The sequence below is a fragment of the Chrysemys picta genome, chromosome 7 (genome assembly GCF_011386835.1).
Source record: "Chrysemys picta bellii isolate R12L10 chromosome 7, ASM1138683v2, whole genome shotgun sequence".
NCBI classification, from domain to species: domain Eukaryota; kingdom Metazoa; phylum Chordata; order Testudines; family Emydidae; genus Chrysemys; species Chrysemys picta.
This window is the reverse complement of record NC_088797.1, coordinates 5,687,702-5,706,795: the sequence shown is the minus strand read 5'-3', so window position 1 is coordinate 5,706,795 and position 19,094 is coordinate 5,687,702. Positions and strand designations below refer to the sequence as shown.

The 19,094-nt window shown below is 43.8% G+C and overlaps 1 protein-coding gene across 6 annotated transcripts in view; it reads left to right on the top strand.

The window, feature by feature from the left end:
* Positions 1 to 19,094, top strand: part of ADAMTS9 (ADAM metallopeptidase with thrombospondin type 1 motif 9) — a 140,925-nt gene that overhangs the window by 97,748 nt on the left and 24,083 nt on the right. For all 6 annotated transcript variants that reach the window (XM_005297850.4, XM_005297849.4, XM_065550678.1 and 3 more), the window contains 2 exons: positions 2,623 to 2,790; positions 9,224 to 9,397. In XM_005297850.4, coding sequence (XP_005297907.2) covers positions 2,623 to 2,790; positions 9,224 to 9,397 — 342 coding nt within the window. The remainder of the gene's footprint in view (positions 1 to 2,622; positions 2,791 to 9,223; positions 9,398 to 19,094) is intronic.

Here is a 19,094-nt window from a genome sequence, read left to right as displayed (position 1 = left end):
TACCTGGCCTCGCAGGTTCAGTTCCCAGTGGAGTCAACTTGGTTATTTAGCTTTCCAAGGTAGATTGTTCACCATGCCAGCTTTGATATTTGGTGTGGGGAGGGTGTTTTCTAGGGGAGATGCTAAAAACCAAGGTGCTGGACGTCTGCTCTGTGTTAACAATAAATATCCCATGGCTCTTTTTGTACGAGTAAGGATTAAACCTAATAGCCTTGGACCAAATTTTCCATTCCCCCATTTCAAATGTGCTGTGCACTGTCCTTCATTCGATCTCAAGGGGAGTCATGTTTCGGGGGTACTCTGTTTACACGGCACCAGTTTCTGCAATTTTTTGCGTGTTGAGTAACACTCAGCTGAAGTCAATGAGATGAGCATCGGTAACTACTACACAATCTGTGTAAGTATTTCAAAAGTCCGCTCCGTGGATTGCACAGCAGTTTGGGATCCTTTGAGATGAAAGGAGCTATCAATCGGGCATAAGGAATAAGAAGTGAACAGCCAGCCGGCCATCCTAACAAATAATTTACAAAGTAAGGGGCTGGGCCTGAGATACGGAGTTCAAATATGAATCTGAACGCCTTCAAAGACCAGGGTGTTTAGCTTCAGGGTTTTGACATAACATGTTACAGTGACTGGGGCCAGGCACATGGTTTGGATCTGGACTTCCCCAAACTCTGCATCTGCATAATCTACTGGTTAAGAATTAGATACGTTCATGGAGGACAGGTCCATCGATGGCTATTAGCCAAGATGATCAGGGATGCAACCCCATGCTCTGGGTATCCATAAGCCTCTGACTGCCAGAAGCTGGGAGTGGATGATGGGAGATGGATCACTCGATAATTGCTCTGTTCTGTTCATTCCCTCTGAAGAGACAGGGCACTGGCCTAGATGGACCATTGGACGGACCCAGTATGGCCATTCGTATGTTGTTAAGACACTGGACTGGGACTCAGGAAATCTGGATTCAGTTCCTAGCTCTGCCACAGTTCCTAACTCCTGTGTGTCTTTGGCCAAGTCATTTACGCTCTGCTTCGGGGAACAATCCCTATTCAGGGCAGCACTTAAACGTGTGTGTGAGGGCTTTCCTGATCTGGGACCTAAAATATCTCCTGGCCTCAGTTTGTACTTTTTCCTTATGTGTTGTCTCCCCTGCTCCCCACTTTTGTCTGGTCTATTTAGTTTGTAAGCCTTTCAGAGCAGGAACTCTCTCTGATGGCTAGTCAACACGGTGTCCTACACAATTGAACCCGACTGCTGTAATTAAATTAATAATAGATGGGGGTTGGCTCTGGCCAATTTCTAGACCTAATGAAACCTCCAAGCTCCTACATGAACAATCCTTGTGTTTTTATTTACCAACTGGGGGTGAAGGGAAACTTTTGGCTTGATTTATTTCTTAGTAAAAGCACTGATAAGAGTCATCAAAAGGAAGGAAGAATCCTAAGGTCTATTTGACATTATGTCCATCTTCTTGCATTCATTCCATTCTAAAACGAAAGCAGGAGAACAGTTATACTGAGAGATTGCAGAAATCCTGTGCTTGTATTGAAGGATTAAATCAGTATGTTTGTGATATAACATGCAATGACTTGCCTAACATGTAATGAAGAAATTGAAATTGAATCTCTCAGTGCATCATGCTGAGTAAAGGGTTTGTTCAACAAGAAACTGTCATATTAAATTCTTGTCGTGATTCCAGACCTCTTTTGAGTCCTAAATCTTTTGAAGGAGACTAATCTGAAATCAAAGCAAAGTTGCTTAGGGTTGGCATGCCAGAAGTGGTCACATTTGAAAAAGTTCAATGAACCTGCAGAGAGAGGTTGAAATTAGTTGCTTCACTACAAAGCTCACAGCTCACCTACCTGCTGATTTGCTTTTTGCTTTGATTCTTTATGCTCTGTCGTCTTGGCTTCTTCTGAGTTGGTTTCAAAACGTATAAATCTGAAGTGGGAGCTTGTCCCGATTTCAGTATTTATTTAATAAAAAATAAATCGGTCTGCACTGTTTAGTACAACATTAAAACAAACATAGCTTTAGAAACGTGACGTTCGGAAGGTTATGGATTTGTTTCTCCACGGCCTCGCTCCTTGTGGAGTCGTTTTAATTTGCGCAAAGTGGGCGTAGTATGTTGCTCTTCTGATTTACCCGCCTTTTACTCTCGCTTGGCACATAAGTCAATGGCTACCCAAAGGGGACTCTATCCCTTTAATTTTTTTAGTGGTAGAATGTGCCATACTAAAGGCCAGATTCTCGGCTGCCGTAAATTGACTTTGGTCCTTTGAAGTCACTGGAGTCATGCTGACTTATATCAGCCAAGAATCTAGCCTGCTGAATGCCAATTTCTATCCAATTCCTTTATGTTGTTGTTGGTATTTTCTGCTTAGAAAGGCTTTTACAAGCAAGACTAAGATGCAATACATGATACAAATGAGGACATTTCTCATGGGCTAAATTCTGTCCTCAGTTACAACCCCTCATCATTAATGGCTACCATGGTGAGACGGAGGGCATAATTTTTGGCCTGTTACATTGAGAATAAATACCCTGTTTAGTTATTGGATGTATGTAACAATGTAGCCCTAACTGCATTAAAACTGTCTCATTGCTTTCCATTTCCAGTGTTCTGCTTCTTGTGGACGGGGACATAAGCACCGAAATGTGTACTGCTTGTCAAAGGAAGGAAACCGCTTAGAGAACGATTATTGCAAGCACCTTGCTAAACCGAACGTGCAAAGGAAGTGCAGAGGAGGCAGATGTCCGAAGTGGAAAACGGGAGACTGGGGACAGGTGAGATGCAACATTTTACCTTTTGCACCATTAGCTATTCCTTATCTGTTTGCCAGCGTAATTTCAATCCTTTTGCAATAAAAGTATAAATGTTCTGGGTGACATTCTCAGCTGGGGTAGATCGGCATAAGCCTCTGGAGATGCACTATCTACATCCGCTGAAGCCCTAGCACAGTTTTAGATACAAAAAGGTGGTAAACTGCTAACAAAAAAGCAACTGTTGTAAATTTCTTCGACTGCTGCTAGAAAAGGCATTACTGTGTATGAGTAAGCAGACTCTCTTTTCTCCTTCTTCTTCTTTATTATTTAAATATGTTGGCTCCTAAGTACAATTGTGATGAATTTGGAGGCATATGAAATTAAAATATGTTTATTTATCATTTTCCTATTAAAGTTGAGAACATATATAGGAGCTATTAATTTTAAAACATACTTTTCACTCAGTTTTGTGTTCTTCCAAATGCATTACACGGTAACAACAGCAGTTTACCTCCGTGTCAGTACAAAATCAGCTGTTTAGTGCATAGGCTGTAGGAAAGTAGGAAAGTCTGGATTTTTCAAGTGTGCTGTTTGCTGAGAACATAACTTTAATCCATTTTGATTCTTTATTTACATTGCTGTCCCCATATTAAACTATTGAGAAATATTTCAGGCATGAAAAATATCAGTTTGCTTTTCTCAGCCTTTTTCCGCTAACACTGATAGTGGAATTTGGGTTTTGAAACTAAAATTTCATATTTTCTATAACACCAAATTGCACTTTTAACCTATTTAATCAGATTTATTTTTACCTCTGAATCTCCATTTTCAAGTACCTTAATGATGTGCTAATCAGTCAAATTATTGAAGATCCATAAGTAAATGAATTTTTAACTTGTACAATGTCATATTCATTCACAATCTTTCTTTGCTTTCTATATGAAACCCTAAGATTCTTGCTGTATGCATCCTTCCCTAAAAGATAACATGAACACATCTATACATGCATTTGTGTAGACAAATATTAATATTAGTAGATAAATTTTTATCAAATGTCAAATATTAAATTAAAAAATCATTATTTTCAGACTTGGATTTTTTATTCTCCTCTTAGAATAAGTAGAATATGTGCTGTACAATATTTGTGTTTCTTTCTTGGAGAATGGGGTAATCATATATTCATCATACAGGTTTAGTTGTTTAGGCCCCGATCCTCCAAAAAAAACACAAGTAGTTACCGTTAAGCACCCGAGTAGCCCTATTGAACTCCATGGGACTCCTCCCAGATTTAAAGTTAAGCCCGGTGCCTTATTGTTTGCAGTACTGAGGCCTTAATTTTGTCCCAAGAGCCTACAAGAATAAAGAATCACATGACCATTAAAATGTCTCATCATATCAGATCTGCACTTTATTTAAAGTGACTGCTCCTGAAAGCAATTTTTGCAGCTAATAAAAGTCAATGTACCAACACAACGGTCTGTTGATTGCTTAAAAACATGCTAATTTTAATTGATAAAGATAAATGCTTTAAAATTCAAAACATTCCACGGCATGATAGGATTCAGTTTCATGCAATTTGAGAGAGAAGCTCAGCTTAATGGGAATATGAGGTGATTTATGGCCTAAAGTAATCTGTTATGACTAGGCAATTACAGAATATTTGTATTCTTTATATACTATAGAGCATTGCCTGCGTGACCAGCTGAGGATCTGGCCCTAAAAATTAGCTATGAAAGCAAAGATGAAAATGCATCTTATAACACCAAAATAGATCATTTAAAAATAATGATGTTATGATACTGTTTCCTTATATTCTGTCTGTAACACAAAGCCAGTCCCCATATAGTAAATCGGCAGAGTTGGTCTACGTTTGATATAGTAAAACTGGAACAGTTAGAAGGCTTGAATAATGTCATGCCATAGTGACAGGCATGTCACACTTCTAGAAGTGCCTTTTATGCTAACTACTTTTGGAGGTATACAAGTGATTTGTTTATAAACTGCTGAACAACAGTGATTAAAATGCTTTCTCTGTATGATACATCCTGAAGCCTGCTAAATAAAAAAGAAAAGCATAACTGGTCAACTGAAGTCAGCTTGGCCAGATCCCACACTGGTGGAAATCAATGTAGCTTCATTGACGCCTATGCAGCTGTAATGATTTACACCAACTGAAGCCCGGGCCCAGAGTTTTTTCCAACGTCTGCTCTCTATTTGGGCTCAAAGATGTCACTAGAATGGTTAAATGAGTTAAGGAATTGATTTCTGATCGGAAACTTGACAGCAGAAAGTAAAGCTCTGCGTTCTGTAACACTGAACACATATCTAATGTGCCTGGATTCTAAAACAGAAGAAATTAACAATCGCACTCTGGATCCATTGCCTACTGACGTCAGTTCAGTCGTTGATTTCAATGGGTTTTGGAGCAGGACCTTAGAGATACAGGATACAGCCCCAGGCACGGTGGCAGGAAAGTATCTGGAGCGCATATGCAGATGGCTCACTGGCTTCGACAACAAGGGGGAGTTTGGCCTGAATTAGGACTGTAGGATAAGGTCCCCAATTAATATAAATATGGGCAAAACTACAGCCAGTTGTATATGCCTTTTTCAAGGACAGTGACATTTTGTAGCAGGCCAGTTCAAGGCCTGGGCACCATTCACACGCCATGTTAAAGAGAGAGGAGAGAGCTGGTGTGATCCTTCCACACCGGGGTGAAATGAGCTATGTGCTGTTTGAAATCTTAGTTATGAACAGTTTGGATATCGTCAAAGAAGCACTCTGTTTTTTTCGTAGCTCTTATCAGCTGTAAAAATAAGCACGGTGCTATGCTACCACGAGATTGTCTCTTTCTGTTGCGGGTAAACCAGCAATAGATTGTGTGTGATGTAAGTCAGAGTTTAAAATACACTTACATTTTCTTTGTCACCACACACCCACAGTTTGTGTTGTGTGTATGCCCGTGGCCGTTTCCTTTTCCTTTTAGGAATGGGAAGGTGAATGATTAATAATGAATACTAGCCATCACAAAGTATAAGAGAGTGCTTCAGTCCCATATGTTTTCTATTATCTGGACTGCTTGTATTTAAATTCTGAGCAATTCTTTTCTAGATAATTGTAAATCCTCCTTCCTAGAGCAAAATATTTTTTAATTTATGCATTCATCTGAAAAGGTTTTTCTCTTCCGGTAATGAATGGACTTGTGTTTTTAACTAAGGAAATGCCCTGAGACATCAGATATGTCTGACAGCTTATGCCAGATATGTCTACGGCTTATGTCTCCTAAGTATAAATCAGCACCATTATCTTTTAAGCGGTAAAAATAACAATGCTTATTCTGTAGTCTGAAAATTGTCTGTTTCTTTATGTAGATTTCAGGCTGAAACCTGGCCCTATATTTTTCTCAGTGATAAACTTGTGCGTGACTTAATATGTTCCCTTTTTACTGTTGTGTTTCTCTGTAGACAGTGGAGAAATTGTGCTAAACTACATTGAGGTCTATGGTAAAAATAGTGGCAGGTTTGTTCTGTCCCACAGATGACAAATATATGATATTTATATATGGTATAGTAACAGTACACCCTGATCCTTACATGAACAGGGGGAGGACTGTAGTATCAGGTTTATTATGCTTTTAGGGCCAGATATCCAGTAGGTGCAAATCAGAGTTGCTCTTCTCAGATCAACAGAGGTGAGTCAATTGGTTTGATAAAGTAAAACAATGATTACGGTTAAAAATACTGTAGGGCAGAGTTTCTGTCTAAATGGGCATTTATAATAGTGTATCATTCTATTATTAGGAATCCAATTGTAAAATCCTCCCTGTACTCTGACAAATATGTAAACATTATAAACAGAGAGTGAGAAGGCTGCATACTGATTAGGGGCTTGATCCAAAGCGGACTGTGTGGTAACCCCTTTGAAAGAATTCTAGCCCATAAACTGGCAACTTCCTTGTTTTCAGAACCTTATAGATGACACCGCTCTGATTTGTAAGGAAAATGATGTCCATCCAGTATTAATGTTCTAATAGCGGCAGTAGTTTCTCTTCTGTTATCGATTAAGCCAAAGAAATAGTTTTGGAGCCTTGTCTCTTTTGGGATTTTTGGATGTGTTCTGGATAAACATGACAGTATAGCAGGGATCTCAGGAGTGAAATCCTGGCCGCATTCAAGTTGATGAAAAAATTCCCACTCCAAAAGATTTTTCCTGACTTAAGCTCACAAATGGGTGCGATCCTGGTGCCACTGAATTAAGCAGGAGTTTTTCTCTTGACTTCAATTGAGCCAGGATTTCATTCCAGGTGGGCCCCTAAATTAGCCAAAATCTTTTCCTGGGGGCTTGTGTCCATGGCTTAAAAGTCCCTGTCTGGTCCTTGGGAGTTTTACATATAGTAAACTGGAGTCCAGTTATTACAGCTTTTCATACAATAAACTCCCATTACTAAAATAAGACATCACTGTCCTTTTTTCAGAGTAGCAGCCGTGTTAGTCTGTATCCGCAAAAAGAACGAGGAGTCCTTGTGGCACCTTAGAGACTAACACATTTATTAGAGCATAAGCTTTCGTGGGCTACAGCCCACTTCATCGGATGCATAGAATGGAACATATAGTGAGGAGATACACCTCTACCCCGATATAACATGAATTCGGATATAACGCAGTAAAGCAGTGCTCCGGGGAGGCGGGGCTGTGCACTCCGGCAGATCAAAATAAGTTCGATATAATGCAGTTTCACCTATAATGCGGTAAGATTTTTTGACTCCCGAGGACAGCGTTATATCAGGGTAGAGATGTATAGATACACATATAAAGAACATGTCCTTTTTGGCTCACTATGTTGTATAACTTTTTCCTGTTCAATTCGATATCAAATGCAGGATCAGCCCCTTCTAGGACAGAGCTGCAACTTTAACCTCTTCTGTCACCATCACAACATTCTTGCAAATGTGTGTTTTGTAGGTGATAAACTTGGGCAAAAGTTATTTAAAAATGTACTAAGCATCCGGGTGGATGTGTTTCTCCGACTGTTCAGCTCACTCTCCCTTGTGGAATGTTTAAGATAAACCGTGTTATTAATCACAATAGAAGCACTACAGCATATGGGATTTATTTGCATCACCAATCATAGGAATCTAACTGCGTTGTGCTACTTTTCCAAGTTACACAAACCAGCCTTTCATAAATATTTATAACCAGGAGAATGTTCACAGTCAGGGGTTGGGGTTTTTTTGGTCTCCTTTGCTTTCTGATGTGTTCAGATAGTAAAGGAAATGCTGCATTACAGAAGAATACTTTTTAAAGTTTTGGAAGAGGATTCCTTGCACGTTATAAATTGCTTAATTCCATTACTTAATAAGGCTTACTTTCGTGGTATTATAAACTTGTTTTCTCAGTATCTCATATATTAATTAGGTCTTTTCTACTAATTTTTAATAAAGCAAAATGTTAATCATAATATCTACATTTCAACCATACACCTCTGTTATACACACTTCTATCTAATCTTTACTAATCTTGTTCCGCATTTACAAACTATATATTAGGACCTAACAATAAAGAATCCATAGAACAGTGAAGTTAAGTACCAGTTAAACATATTATATTGTGGGATGTTAGCAGAAAGTATTTTTGTATGGAAAAAATTAAGCTATTGAAAACAGCGAGCTGTAGATATCAATATTCAAAAATCTGAAAAACTTATTTTGCTCATGATTAAAACCAGACTTTCATTCTATGACTAGAGGTGGATAAAAATGTGCTCATGCCATAATGAAGCTAATATATGTGAAAGTAAAGCAACTAATTTACAAAAATAGTTCTGTTTGTGGGGATATGCGGTATGTAGTAATTTTGCTATGGTGTATATGTAAATTAAAAGTAATTCCAGAAGTCTCGTACCTACAATTCTTCATGGCTTCAGTTCTTATGCTATATAATTCGTGCTTGCTTTTCATTACAGGCTGATCAGTCTACTGAACGATGTTTCTGTAAAGTTTGATTTATTTATTTAAACTATTGAACTGAGTGTGCAAGGAGTAACATACAATTCCTGCTGACTCTAGCATCTTGTGATTTTTTTAAACAATGCTGCTATCCTTAGAGATTTTTGCAGTATAAATCTTATAGGTGAAACCCTGACTCCGCTGAAGTTAATGGCAAAACTCCCATTGACTTCACTGGAGCCAGGACTTCACCCTATGCATTCAGATTCCCTGCAAAATGTTTTCTTACATGGAGAAGAATTTTCTGCATCAAAAGGAGTCAGAGTTTTAAATGTCTAGGTGCTGTTGCTTACTAGCTCAGACAAGTGTTAAATGTGTTTCCGAACTCAAAGCAGAGCATTATCTCCGCTCCCTTCCTCGTCTGAAATCAGAGAAGTTCACTATAGCAACAGAGAGTTTCACAAGGAAAATAAGGAAAGCTGCAACTTACTTCTTTTTGTCCCTCTTTAGTGCTCCGTGTCCTGTGGACGAGGCGTTCAGCAGAGAAATGTGTATTGCCACACGGGCACTCAGAAAACAGCCAGGGAGACCGACTGTTACCAGTTCACAAGACCAGTCTCTGAACAGGAATGCCACATTGCTGAATGTCCCCGTTACAGCTGGGAAATGGAGGAATGGCAAGCCGTAAGTAGAAAGGGCCCGTAGTGGGCAGCTTCAGCAGTATTCAAAGCATACCAAAGTAAGACCTTCTTCCTGACGTTTCCCAGTATCACGTTACTCGTTCTGTGAAGTGTGAACTACAGAGAGACTTAGGAGATGGCTGGCTTGTTCAAAAGATTGTTGTCAGATGGCCAGGGTTTACGCTAAGCAGGGTTAGCGCTTGCCTTGATCCAGACTGAGGGTGTATTTGTGTGTGTGCATATGTATGTGTGCACGCATTTAAGTTTAAAACTTTAGATGGCCAAAAAAATATATATATGTAAAAGGAAGTCTGGCATAAATTAAACAGTGATGTGTGCAGATTGTGCCAGTTTTTTAGAAAGTACCAAAGAAAGCACTGGAGCTTAAGAAGATGCATAGTATAGTTGTATACGTGCATGCTGCAGAATGTTTTGGTAGGACCTACACAAAGCCAGTATTTTTCACATTTTGCTGACGCTGCACCCGATTCCGCTCCACTAGTCCTGTTCATTAGTAGCTGACTTTGGGTGTGAGTCTGCCGTCCGTACACATGCGGGAGTAGTAACGTGGTAAGTACGTTTTATTGAGCTACGTTTCACTATTTGCAGAGCTGTAGGAAGCTGTGTAAACTGGGCATTTAAAAAGTAACCTCCCACCCTACATAATCATCGATGTGCCTTTGGGATACTTCTCCAAACTCCCTCCGCCCCGCCCCCTGCAGTAACCTGATAACTCTCCCCATCCAGCATGCCAATTCCTCCTCCTCACTCCACCATCTTTGAAACACACCGAGATTCAAGCTGCACTCAGCTCTCTTGCACTGTGTGCACTTACTATGACCGGTGCGTGTGTAACCCACATACCTCCTGGGTGTGGTGCTCTGTCCCATCTAGTGGCACCGAGACCACTTAGAGAGAGATTAATGAGTCTGCTCTGCGGCCTTACCTAAGAGCCTTATGGCTTTTAGCTCATGCAGTAGAGGCTCATGCACTAAGCTGCAGAGGTCCTAGGTTCGATCCCAGGGTCTGTTGGTGTTACACGCGGTATCAGGCATCGTTAAAATATTCATCATTACTTGTGGTAAACCTACTAGACTGTGTCTAAGTGGGATGATGATTGTTATAACAGAGTTTATGATACACCTGCTGGACCCCGTGACTATAGCAAGGGCAAACGAGGATGAAACCAGTGGCCTTTTTAAGGTCAGCAGGGAAGCTATGGATTCGTACTATCTACCAAGGCCTATAAGTGGATGTAGGGGCCACTTTTCAGCTGTCTAAATCCTGCATTTGGATATTCAGGTTGCCAATTTGATTATCTAAATGCAGGATTTTTATGCCTCTTAGGCCATCCGCATTCAGAATTTAGACTTCTAATGAACCAAAATGAAGGACACAAAGACGATTATTAATGAAGGAAGCTTAATATGATGCCAGATTATTTTTCTGAAGATAAATATGATGGTCTATAAACCCCAGTTCACAAAACGTACACTCGAAATGAGAACACAGAGCCAATTTTGTTCTAAAATGGCCTATGTTGGAGGTCCTCAAGGCATAATCAATTGGTAGTTGACTGGTCACATGGTACTAGCCCCTCCCCCTTATTTCCAGCTGCTACATTAAATTCTAACACAGTTAAACCACGTAACTTCTGCTGTAGTTATCCCAAAGTGATACAATGGTGAATGGGAGGGAGAGGCGTGGCTCCCCAAAGAATCCCCGTAATACGCAACAGGCCAGGAGATGAAAAGGGGTGAGCGTAGGACTGTTTGAAATTTTTCAGCTGGATGGTCCAAAAAATGGTCTTTTTGGGAAAAAAAAAAAAAAAATCTGACAACCTGCTGACTTTTTTTAAATGTTTCCTTTATTGGAGACATTTTTGGTGATTTCTAGCAAAATGAACATTGTGGGTCTGTTTCAAACACTGCAAAATGGAAACAACTTTAAAATGTGTCAATATTTCATGATGGTGTTTTTTTTAAAATGCCATCCCGTTCTCATTGAGAACCCTGGGCTGGATATTTCATAGTAAGCAATACTGAGAGAAATGTCTGAGCACAGAGAGGTTCAAGTTCCGGGTTTTATTCTCCTGCTTTTAGGAGGAGAATTGCTTTGCATCCTCATGTGTAACAGACCTTTCCTGAATCTCCTCTTCAATCCAAACAGCAACCTGCTTAATGTGCCTTTTGCTCTGCCTTCTGCTGCAGGCACATAACCCTGATTGATATCAGTGGGGGGTTGGTGTGCATTAAGGACCTATTGAAATCAATGGCAAAGCTCCCAATGACTTTAATGGTGCAGGATCAGAGCCTATGTGTACACTGTGGTTAGTAATGAAGGCAGCAATGGTGCGGATTCCAACCCATCAGGAGAGCAGAATAATTGTTAAGCGATCCAGGGCCTGGTGTTCATGTACACTAACGCCGCTTTACAGTGCTTTTGCAATGCAAAAGGGACTTAAAGCAGGAATAAATTCTTTAAGGCCTGTTTATGCTGCCAGAGGGGTCTTCAGTTTAAATGAGAATCTGGTCCTTTCTATTCAGAATGCAAAGGACAATCCAGCGCTGCCTGTTTACTATATTCACCTGCTCAGAATATTGGTGTGCTCGAAAACTCCCATTTTCTTTATTATTGTTTTGTGGTTGTTGTGACGGGTTGGATCACAGAAACCCCCTTGGGAGCTGCCAACAGATGTACCAAGACTACCCCTGCTCCCGTTTTCCCTGCCAGCTTAGGACTCCAGCACCCTGTCTTGCTGAGCCAGACACTCCCGTCTGCTCCAACACAGACCCAGGGTCTGAATCACTTGCCCCAAAGCTGCAAGTTTACCTGAAAACAGCTCACAGAAGTGTGCTTGTCTCTAGCACTCAGATGCCCAACTCCCAATGGGGTCCAAACCCAAATAAATCCGTTTTACCCTATATAACACTTATACAGGGTAAACTCATAAATTGTTCACCCTCTGTAACACTGATAGAGCGATATGCACAGCTGTTTGCTCCCCCAGGTATTAATACATACTCCAAGTTAATTACTAAGTAGAAAGTGATTTTATTAAATACAGACAGTAGGATTTAAGTGGTTCCAAGTAGGAACAGACAGAACAAAGTAAGTCACCAAGCCAAATAAAATAAAATGCGCAAATCTATGTCTAATCAAACTAAAAACAGATAATCTCACCCTCAGAGATGCTTCAGTAAGCTTTTTCTCAGACTGGACACCTTCCAGGCCTGGGCACAATTCTTTCCCCTGGTACAGCTCTTGTTGCAGCTCAGGTGATAGCTAGGGGATTCTTCATGATGGCTCCTCTCCCTCTTGTTCTCTTCCACCCCTTTATATATCTTTTGCATAAGGCGGGAACCCTTTGTCCCTCTGGGTTTTCACTCCCCTCTCACTGGAAAAGCACCAGGTTAAAGATGGATTCCAGGTCAGGTGACATGATCACATGTCACTGCGAGACTTCATTGCCCACTTGCCAGCACACACACATACAGGAAGACTAACAGGTAAACACAACCATCTGCAGACAATGGTCCTGGTTAATGGGTGTCATCAAGATTCCAAACCATTAATGGCCCACACTTTGCATAATTACAATAGGCCCTCAGAGTTATAGTTCATATTTCTAGTTTTAGATACAAGACTGATACATTTATACAAATAGGATGATCTCACTCAGTAGATTATAAGCTTTGTAATGATACCTTACAAGAGACCTTTTGCATGAAGCATATTCCAGTTACATTATATTCACTTCTTATTATGTTTTTATAAAACCATATAGACTGCACAACGTCACAGTTGTATACAAGACATAAGAAAAAAATTCACAGAGGAAACAAAAAGTATTTCAGTCCTCCAAAGGCTGTGGAATGTTTCACCGGCAGCAAGACGGTCCAAGGTCAAAGCAGCAGCTCCATTCTTCCTTTTATTTCTTCCTTCTCTACTCGCTCATCCTTGATTCATTACTGTACAGTACACGGCACATAACGGATTATCGTATATACCTCACGGCCCTGTAGTACTTGGCCTTATGGACTAGGTTACAGACAAATGTAACCAACTTCGTTCCATTAGCTGTGCCGTAATCGTCATGTTTGAAAGCTGTAATGATGTTTGAGTCTTATGTGGGGGCAGCTGAGGAATGATTCCAAAACTACTAGAAACATTGGGGATCAGATCTGTAGCTGGTGTCAAGTGACATAGGTCCATTGAATGGAGCTACACCAATTACAGCTGCTGAAGATCTGACCCTGCAGTTACAAGACTGAGGAGGTAAGAAACAGAGGCCGAACAGAATAGACGATGAGCTGTTTGCCTCAGACAGAAGTGCGTTAGCGTAAAAGAAATTTGCAAAAGGCCGAGCTGTGCAAAAGGCCAAACAACACATTCCTTCTACAGAGCACATTAAACCCATTCAGCTAATGAATGTGCAAGCGGGAAGCAAAGTAGATCACCAACCAGCATGCAGTTTTAGTACTTACCAAACAGCATAATTAGCCCTTCAAGGAACGTCTCCAACCTGTGGTCCTCGCTCTCATTTTTGCAACTGGAGAGAATGACCCGCTCCTCTTCCCACCACTTTTGTGGGAGGCGGATGTTCACATCATAGGCGTGCACAGCCCATTCCATTAGGGTGTGCACCCAGGGAGCCCCGCCCCTGCCCTGCCGTAGCCCTGCCCCCACCCTGCCCCCATCCACTCCCTCCTACTTCCTGCCCCCTGACTTCCCCCCTCAGAATCCCCAACCACCCCCCGCTCCTTGTCCCCTGACTACTCCCTCCTGGGACCCCTGCCCCTAACTGCCCCCCAGGACCCCACCCCATCTAAGCCTCCTTGCTCCTTGTCCCCTGACTGCCCCCCTAGGACCTTACCCCCTACCTGTCCCCTGACTGCCCTGACCCTTATCCACATCCCAACCCCCAGACAGACCCCCGGGACTACCATGCCTATCCAACCGCTCCCCGCCCCCTGACAGGACCCCCAGAACTCCCAACCCATACAAGACCCCCCCACACTCCCTGCCTCCCCAAACCCCTCTCCACACCCCTGTCTCCTGACAGCCCCCCCCCCCAGAACTCCTGACTCATCCAAACCCACCGAGCTCCTTGTCCCCTGACCACCCCCTCCAGAGATCCCCCCCACCCTAACGGCCTTTCCAGGACCCTCCTTGCTCCCTGTCCCCTGACTGCCCTGACCCCTATCCACCCCCTGACAGACCCCAGGACTCCCATGCCCCATCCAACCCCCCTGCTCCCTGACTGCCCCCTCCAGAGACCCCCCCACCCCTAACCACCCCCCCGGGATCCCACCCTGTATCCAACCCACCCTGCTCCCTGTCCCCTGACTGCCCCCACCCCTTATCCAACCCCCCTGGACCCAGACCCCTTACCATGAGATGAGGCTCCTAGCCTCCCCACGGAGCCAAACACTGCCCTGCGGGAGCGCACAGCCCCGACTCCCAGAGCGCTGCATGTGTGACGGCATGGCTCCAGGGGAGGGGGGAGCGTGTCTGCCTCACCACAGAGCCAAACGCTGCCCCACGGGAGTGCGCAGCCCCGGCCCCCAGAGCGCTGCATGTGTGATGGCATGGCTCCAGGAGAAGGGGGAGCGTGTCTGCCTCACCACAGAGCCAAACGCTGCCCCACGGGAGTGCGCAGCCCCGGCCCCCAGAGCACTGCGCATGTGGCGGCAGGGCTCCAGGGGAGGGGGGAAGGCGGGAGAGCAGCCAGCCGGGCACTCCGGCCCAGGAGCGCAGACCCCGCGGCTTGCCGCGCCAGGAGAGGGGGGCCATTTGCCCACCCCTGCATTAGGGTGTGTCTGGGCACACCCGGCACACCCTGTGCGCACGCCTATGGTTTACATTGGTTTCTTAAAGGGCTCCCCACCGGACTCTGTGCACTCTGGAGATCTCAAGCATGTGACACGTTGGATTCCAAGGAAGCTTTAGGGACAGAGGGGGGAGAGAAAACCCTCCTTGCCCATGAAGAATCACTAATTGAAACCCACTGCGGACATTGCCCATTTTGAATTTGTCACTTTGTATCTGTTCCCAAGTCCTTCTCTTGGAGTAGTTTTTATTTTGTCAGATGCACGGTTAAAGCCAGATCACCTCCTTGCCAGCTATAAATGTAGCTTGCACGTTATTCATAGGTTGAGGCATAGATTGCTTTAGCATGCTCTGAACAAGGAATGCAGGGAACCCAAATTGACACGAATGGCATGACCTAAAATAACATTACAGCACCCTTCTCTTTTTGATTTCATTTTTTACATGGAGTTTGTCAAGCATTGTTTAGTCTTCCTCTTTTTAAACCACCACTCTAGTCTTGCTGGTGAAAAGCCATAGGGAACATCCTGGAATCCATCTCTTGCTTCTTACAGCACTGAGGATGCTGAGGTTGTTGGGTTGAGTGGGCAGGTGCTGTATGGTGTTGGTGGCCTCTGATATAGGGGAGACAGGCCCAGCAACGGGGCCAATTGCCCAGGGGCCCGGGCGATTTAAAAGGGCCTCGGGGGCTGCTGCCACAGTAGCAGTGGCCGGGAGCCCCATGCCCTTTTAAATCGCCCAGGTGGGCCACAGAGCTCCTAGGCGTGCACGGCCAGCACCGAGTTTCTAATCTGCGGAGTGGGGTGGGGTGCTCCCCCCTGGCTCTGCCCTGGCCCCACCCCGCTCCACCCTTTTCCCCCGAGGCCCTGCCCCCACCCCGCCTCTTCCTGGCCCCGCCCAGTTCCGCCCCTCCCCCAGAACATGCTGCGCCCTCGCTCCTCCCCTCTCCCCCAAAGCCTCCAGACGCCGAGAAACAGCTGATCCGTGGCAGGCGGTAGGTGTTGGGAGGGAGAGAGAGGCGCTGATCAGCGGGGCCCGGCAAAGGGCCGGAGGCGCTCAGGAGAGGGGGAGGTTCTGGTAGTGGGGCTGCCAGTGGGGGTGCTCAGCACCCACCATTTTTTCCCCTGGGTGCTCCAGCCCCTGAACACCCACGGAGTTGGTGGCTAAAAACCAGCGGCGGTGAAGGCAGCCGGGCGGGCAGGTGGAAGGCCTGGCTGGGCCAGAAGAGCGCACCCAGCAGTACAGCTGGCAGGCACAACACTACCCAAATGTTAGGCAGACCGCGTCCGCGGCTTGTGCGTGCCTGCACCAGCTGCCGCACGGGATCCAGCTCCGCGCCCATGTGGCCACGCCGGGCCAGCAGCCGCGTGGGACCCGGCTCCAGCCCGCCTTGCACGAATCAAACCTCAGCCATCCCTTTCTAGGGGACCCATTGATTGTTCTTTCTTGGGACTCAGAACTGCTGTCGGCGGGCCTGAGGGGAGACCATGCTGTATGTTCCCTTCTGGCCTTCTACTCAGTGATTCCATGAAACGGATGTCATTAGAAAAGGCCCTGTTAATTGCAAGGACGAAATGGGTGTGGGACTAGGTGACCAGATAACACATGTGAAAAATTGGGATGGGGGTGGGAGGGTAATAGGCACCTATGTTAGACAAAGCCCCAAATATCGGGACTGTCCCTATAAAATCAGGACATCTGGTCACCCTAGGTGGGACCAAAAGGAAAAGCACAAAATTGGGAGGGAAAGAATTTGTACGTTCACCCTTATGCGAGAATGCTGCAAAAGAATGGAAGTTACAACAACAACAACAAATACGAAATTGTGTATTTCCGGGCATTTGTTACTTCAAGGGAAATCTTTCAGTCCTGACTTAGGCAGAATGCCCATTGAAACATGTTCTGATTTTGTTTTTTACTTTTTTTGTTTTGTTTTGTTTGCTTGCTTGACATGAATTCACAAAATGCTTCAGTTGACCTAAAGCTGCAATTTTTTTGGTGGGAAAAAAAGTTAAAATTTTTGGCCAACTCTATTCATGAGCTTAAAGTTAAGTGCCTGCTTAAGTATCTTGCTAAATCAGAGCCTAAATAGACAAGACGGAAGAAAGGTGGGAGATGCATTACACTTGCTTCGCCTTCCTCTTTGCTCAGGTCTTTTGCTCTTCAGGGTACATGGCAAAATTCCTCATTTTACAGATGAGCAACTGTGAGGCACCGAGAGATGAAGCGATTTGCCCAGGGTCACTCATGAAACCCAGGAACTGGAATCTTATTTCCTGGGTCTCAGTCCATGTATCTTAACTGCAAGACCCTCCTTCCTCCCGAGTTAAAAATTAATAACACAATCTGGCAATATACTGTCACTGTATCTGTCAGTCACTTTGTCTTTTCCCCATGGCATCTAAGGGCAAACTGGAAGTCATGTTCAAGGATTCTTCTGCCTCTTGGACAATGTGACAATCTGAACTTTTTCTAGTATATTTCAGCCTAGCAAGGGGCTTCCACTACTAGAGTCATAGAATATCAGGGTTGAAGGGACCTCAGGAGGTCATCTAGTCAACCCCCTGCTCAAAGCAGGACCAATCCCAGACAGATTTTTACCCCAGTTCCCTAAATGGCCCCCTCAAGGATTGAACTCTCAACCCTGGGTTTAGCAGGCCAATGTTCAAACCTGTTGCTTGTGGTATTATTGCTGGGCTTAGATGAAATTTCTCTTCATTTACGGGGCCTGGCATCAGTCTAGCTTAAAATCATACAATTTATTCCCTCTCCCATTGCATCCAGGTTTTCTGCAGAAACTCCCTAATTAGAATGGAGTACTATGCCTGCATTGGAAAGGTGACAATTAATGCTTTTCGTTGACTGTGCTTAGGGAATCCAGTAACCCACTTTTAAATGTAATTTAAAGAGTTCTCTACTTATACCATGAGGCAATACCTGAAAAGGGCAAATATAGCACATGTGGTTCGTTCTCTGGGGAAATCACAGTCAAGCAAATTATTCTGTTCCCCTTAGGAGTGCTACATTTCAGTTCGGACCTAGGGGAAATTTCCACTCTCGGGACTTACAACAAGAGAGTAAATAAGGTGGAAAGCACATGCAGACCGTGGGGTCTTTCGCCAGACTGCAGATTTTTTAATATTGGCTCTTGTCTCCGAGCTGCTAAATACTCCTCCAAAATAAAGCTGCTGGTGGGGTGTTTGCAGTTTTGCATGATTACTATTTACTAAATATTGATGTTGAGCATTAACTTGCATTTCCTGCGAGCCCTCTGCAGCCAAAGGGCTATGCTGCTCGTAACCACAGCACGTCTACTTATTGACGTTTTAGTTCAGCCGTCTCAAGAAATAATTTGCAGTCTGGGTTCTGACAGCTAATTAAAAACAAAAGGCTCTGATAGTACTACCGTTCACCTAGGTGTACTCGGTAGATCTCGCTCATCATCGGAAAGCAGTGACTGGGTCAGAGATCTTGAAAATTATGTACAAATGGTGAAGCTAACTGGATGAAACCCTAGGTAACTTGGCATGTAGATTTGTGTGTGTGGGCGTGCGTGCAGTCCGGTTGAATATTACATCCTTTGCTTAGAGAAGACAATTCCTGCACATCCTATCCAATGATATTTTCAAGAAATGGTCTGTTAACGACTCCAGGTAGCTGAAAGCTTAGCAGCTTCTGGTAATTTTTATTTTGACTTTTCTGCTGTCAATGGCTCTGACCCTTCCATACTTTTGGTAGAATGCGCTTTGAGAAGAGAACCTCTCTGTGTGAGTGCAGGAAGGAACCATGCCCTAGTTTAGCTCGGCCTTGTGATCGGAGTGTTTCTCCACCCTCCTGTGGCGGCAGAAGGCTTAGAAAGCATTTGTTGG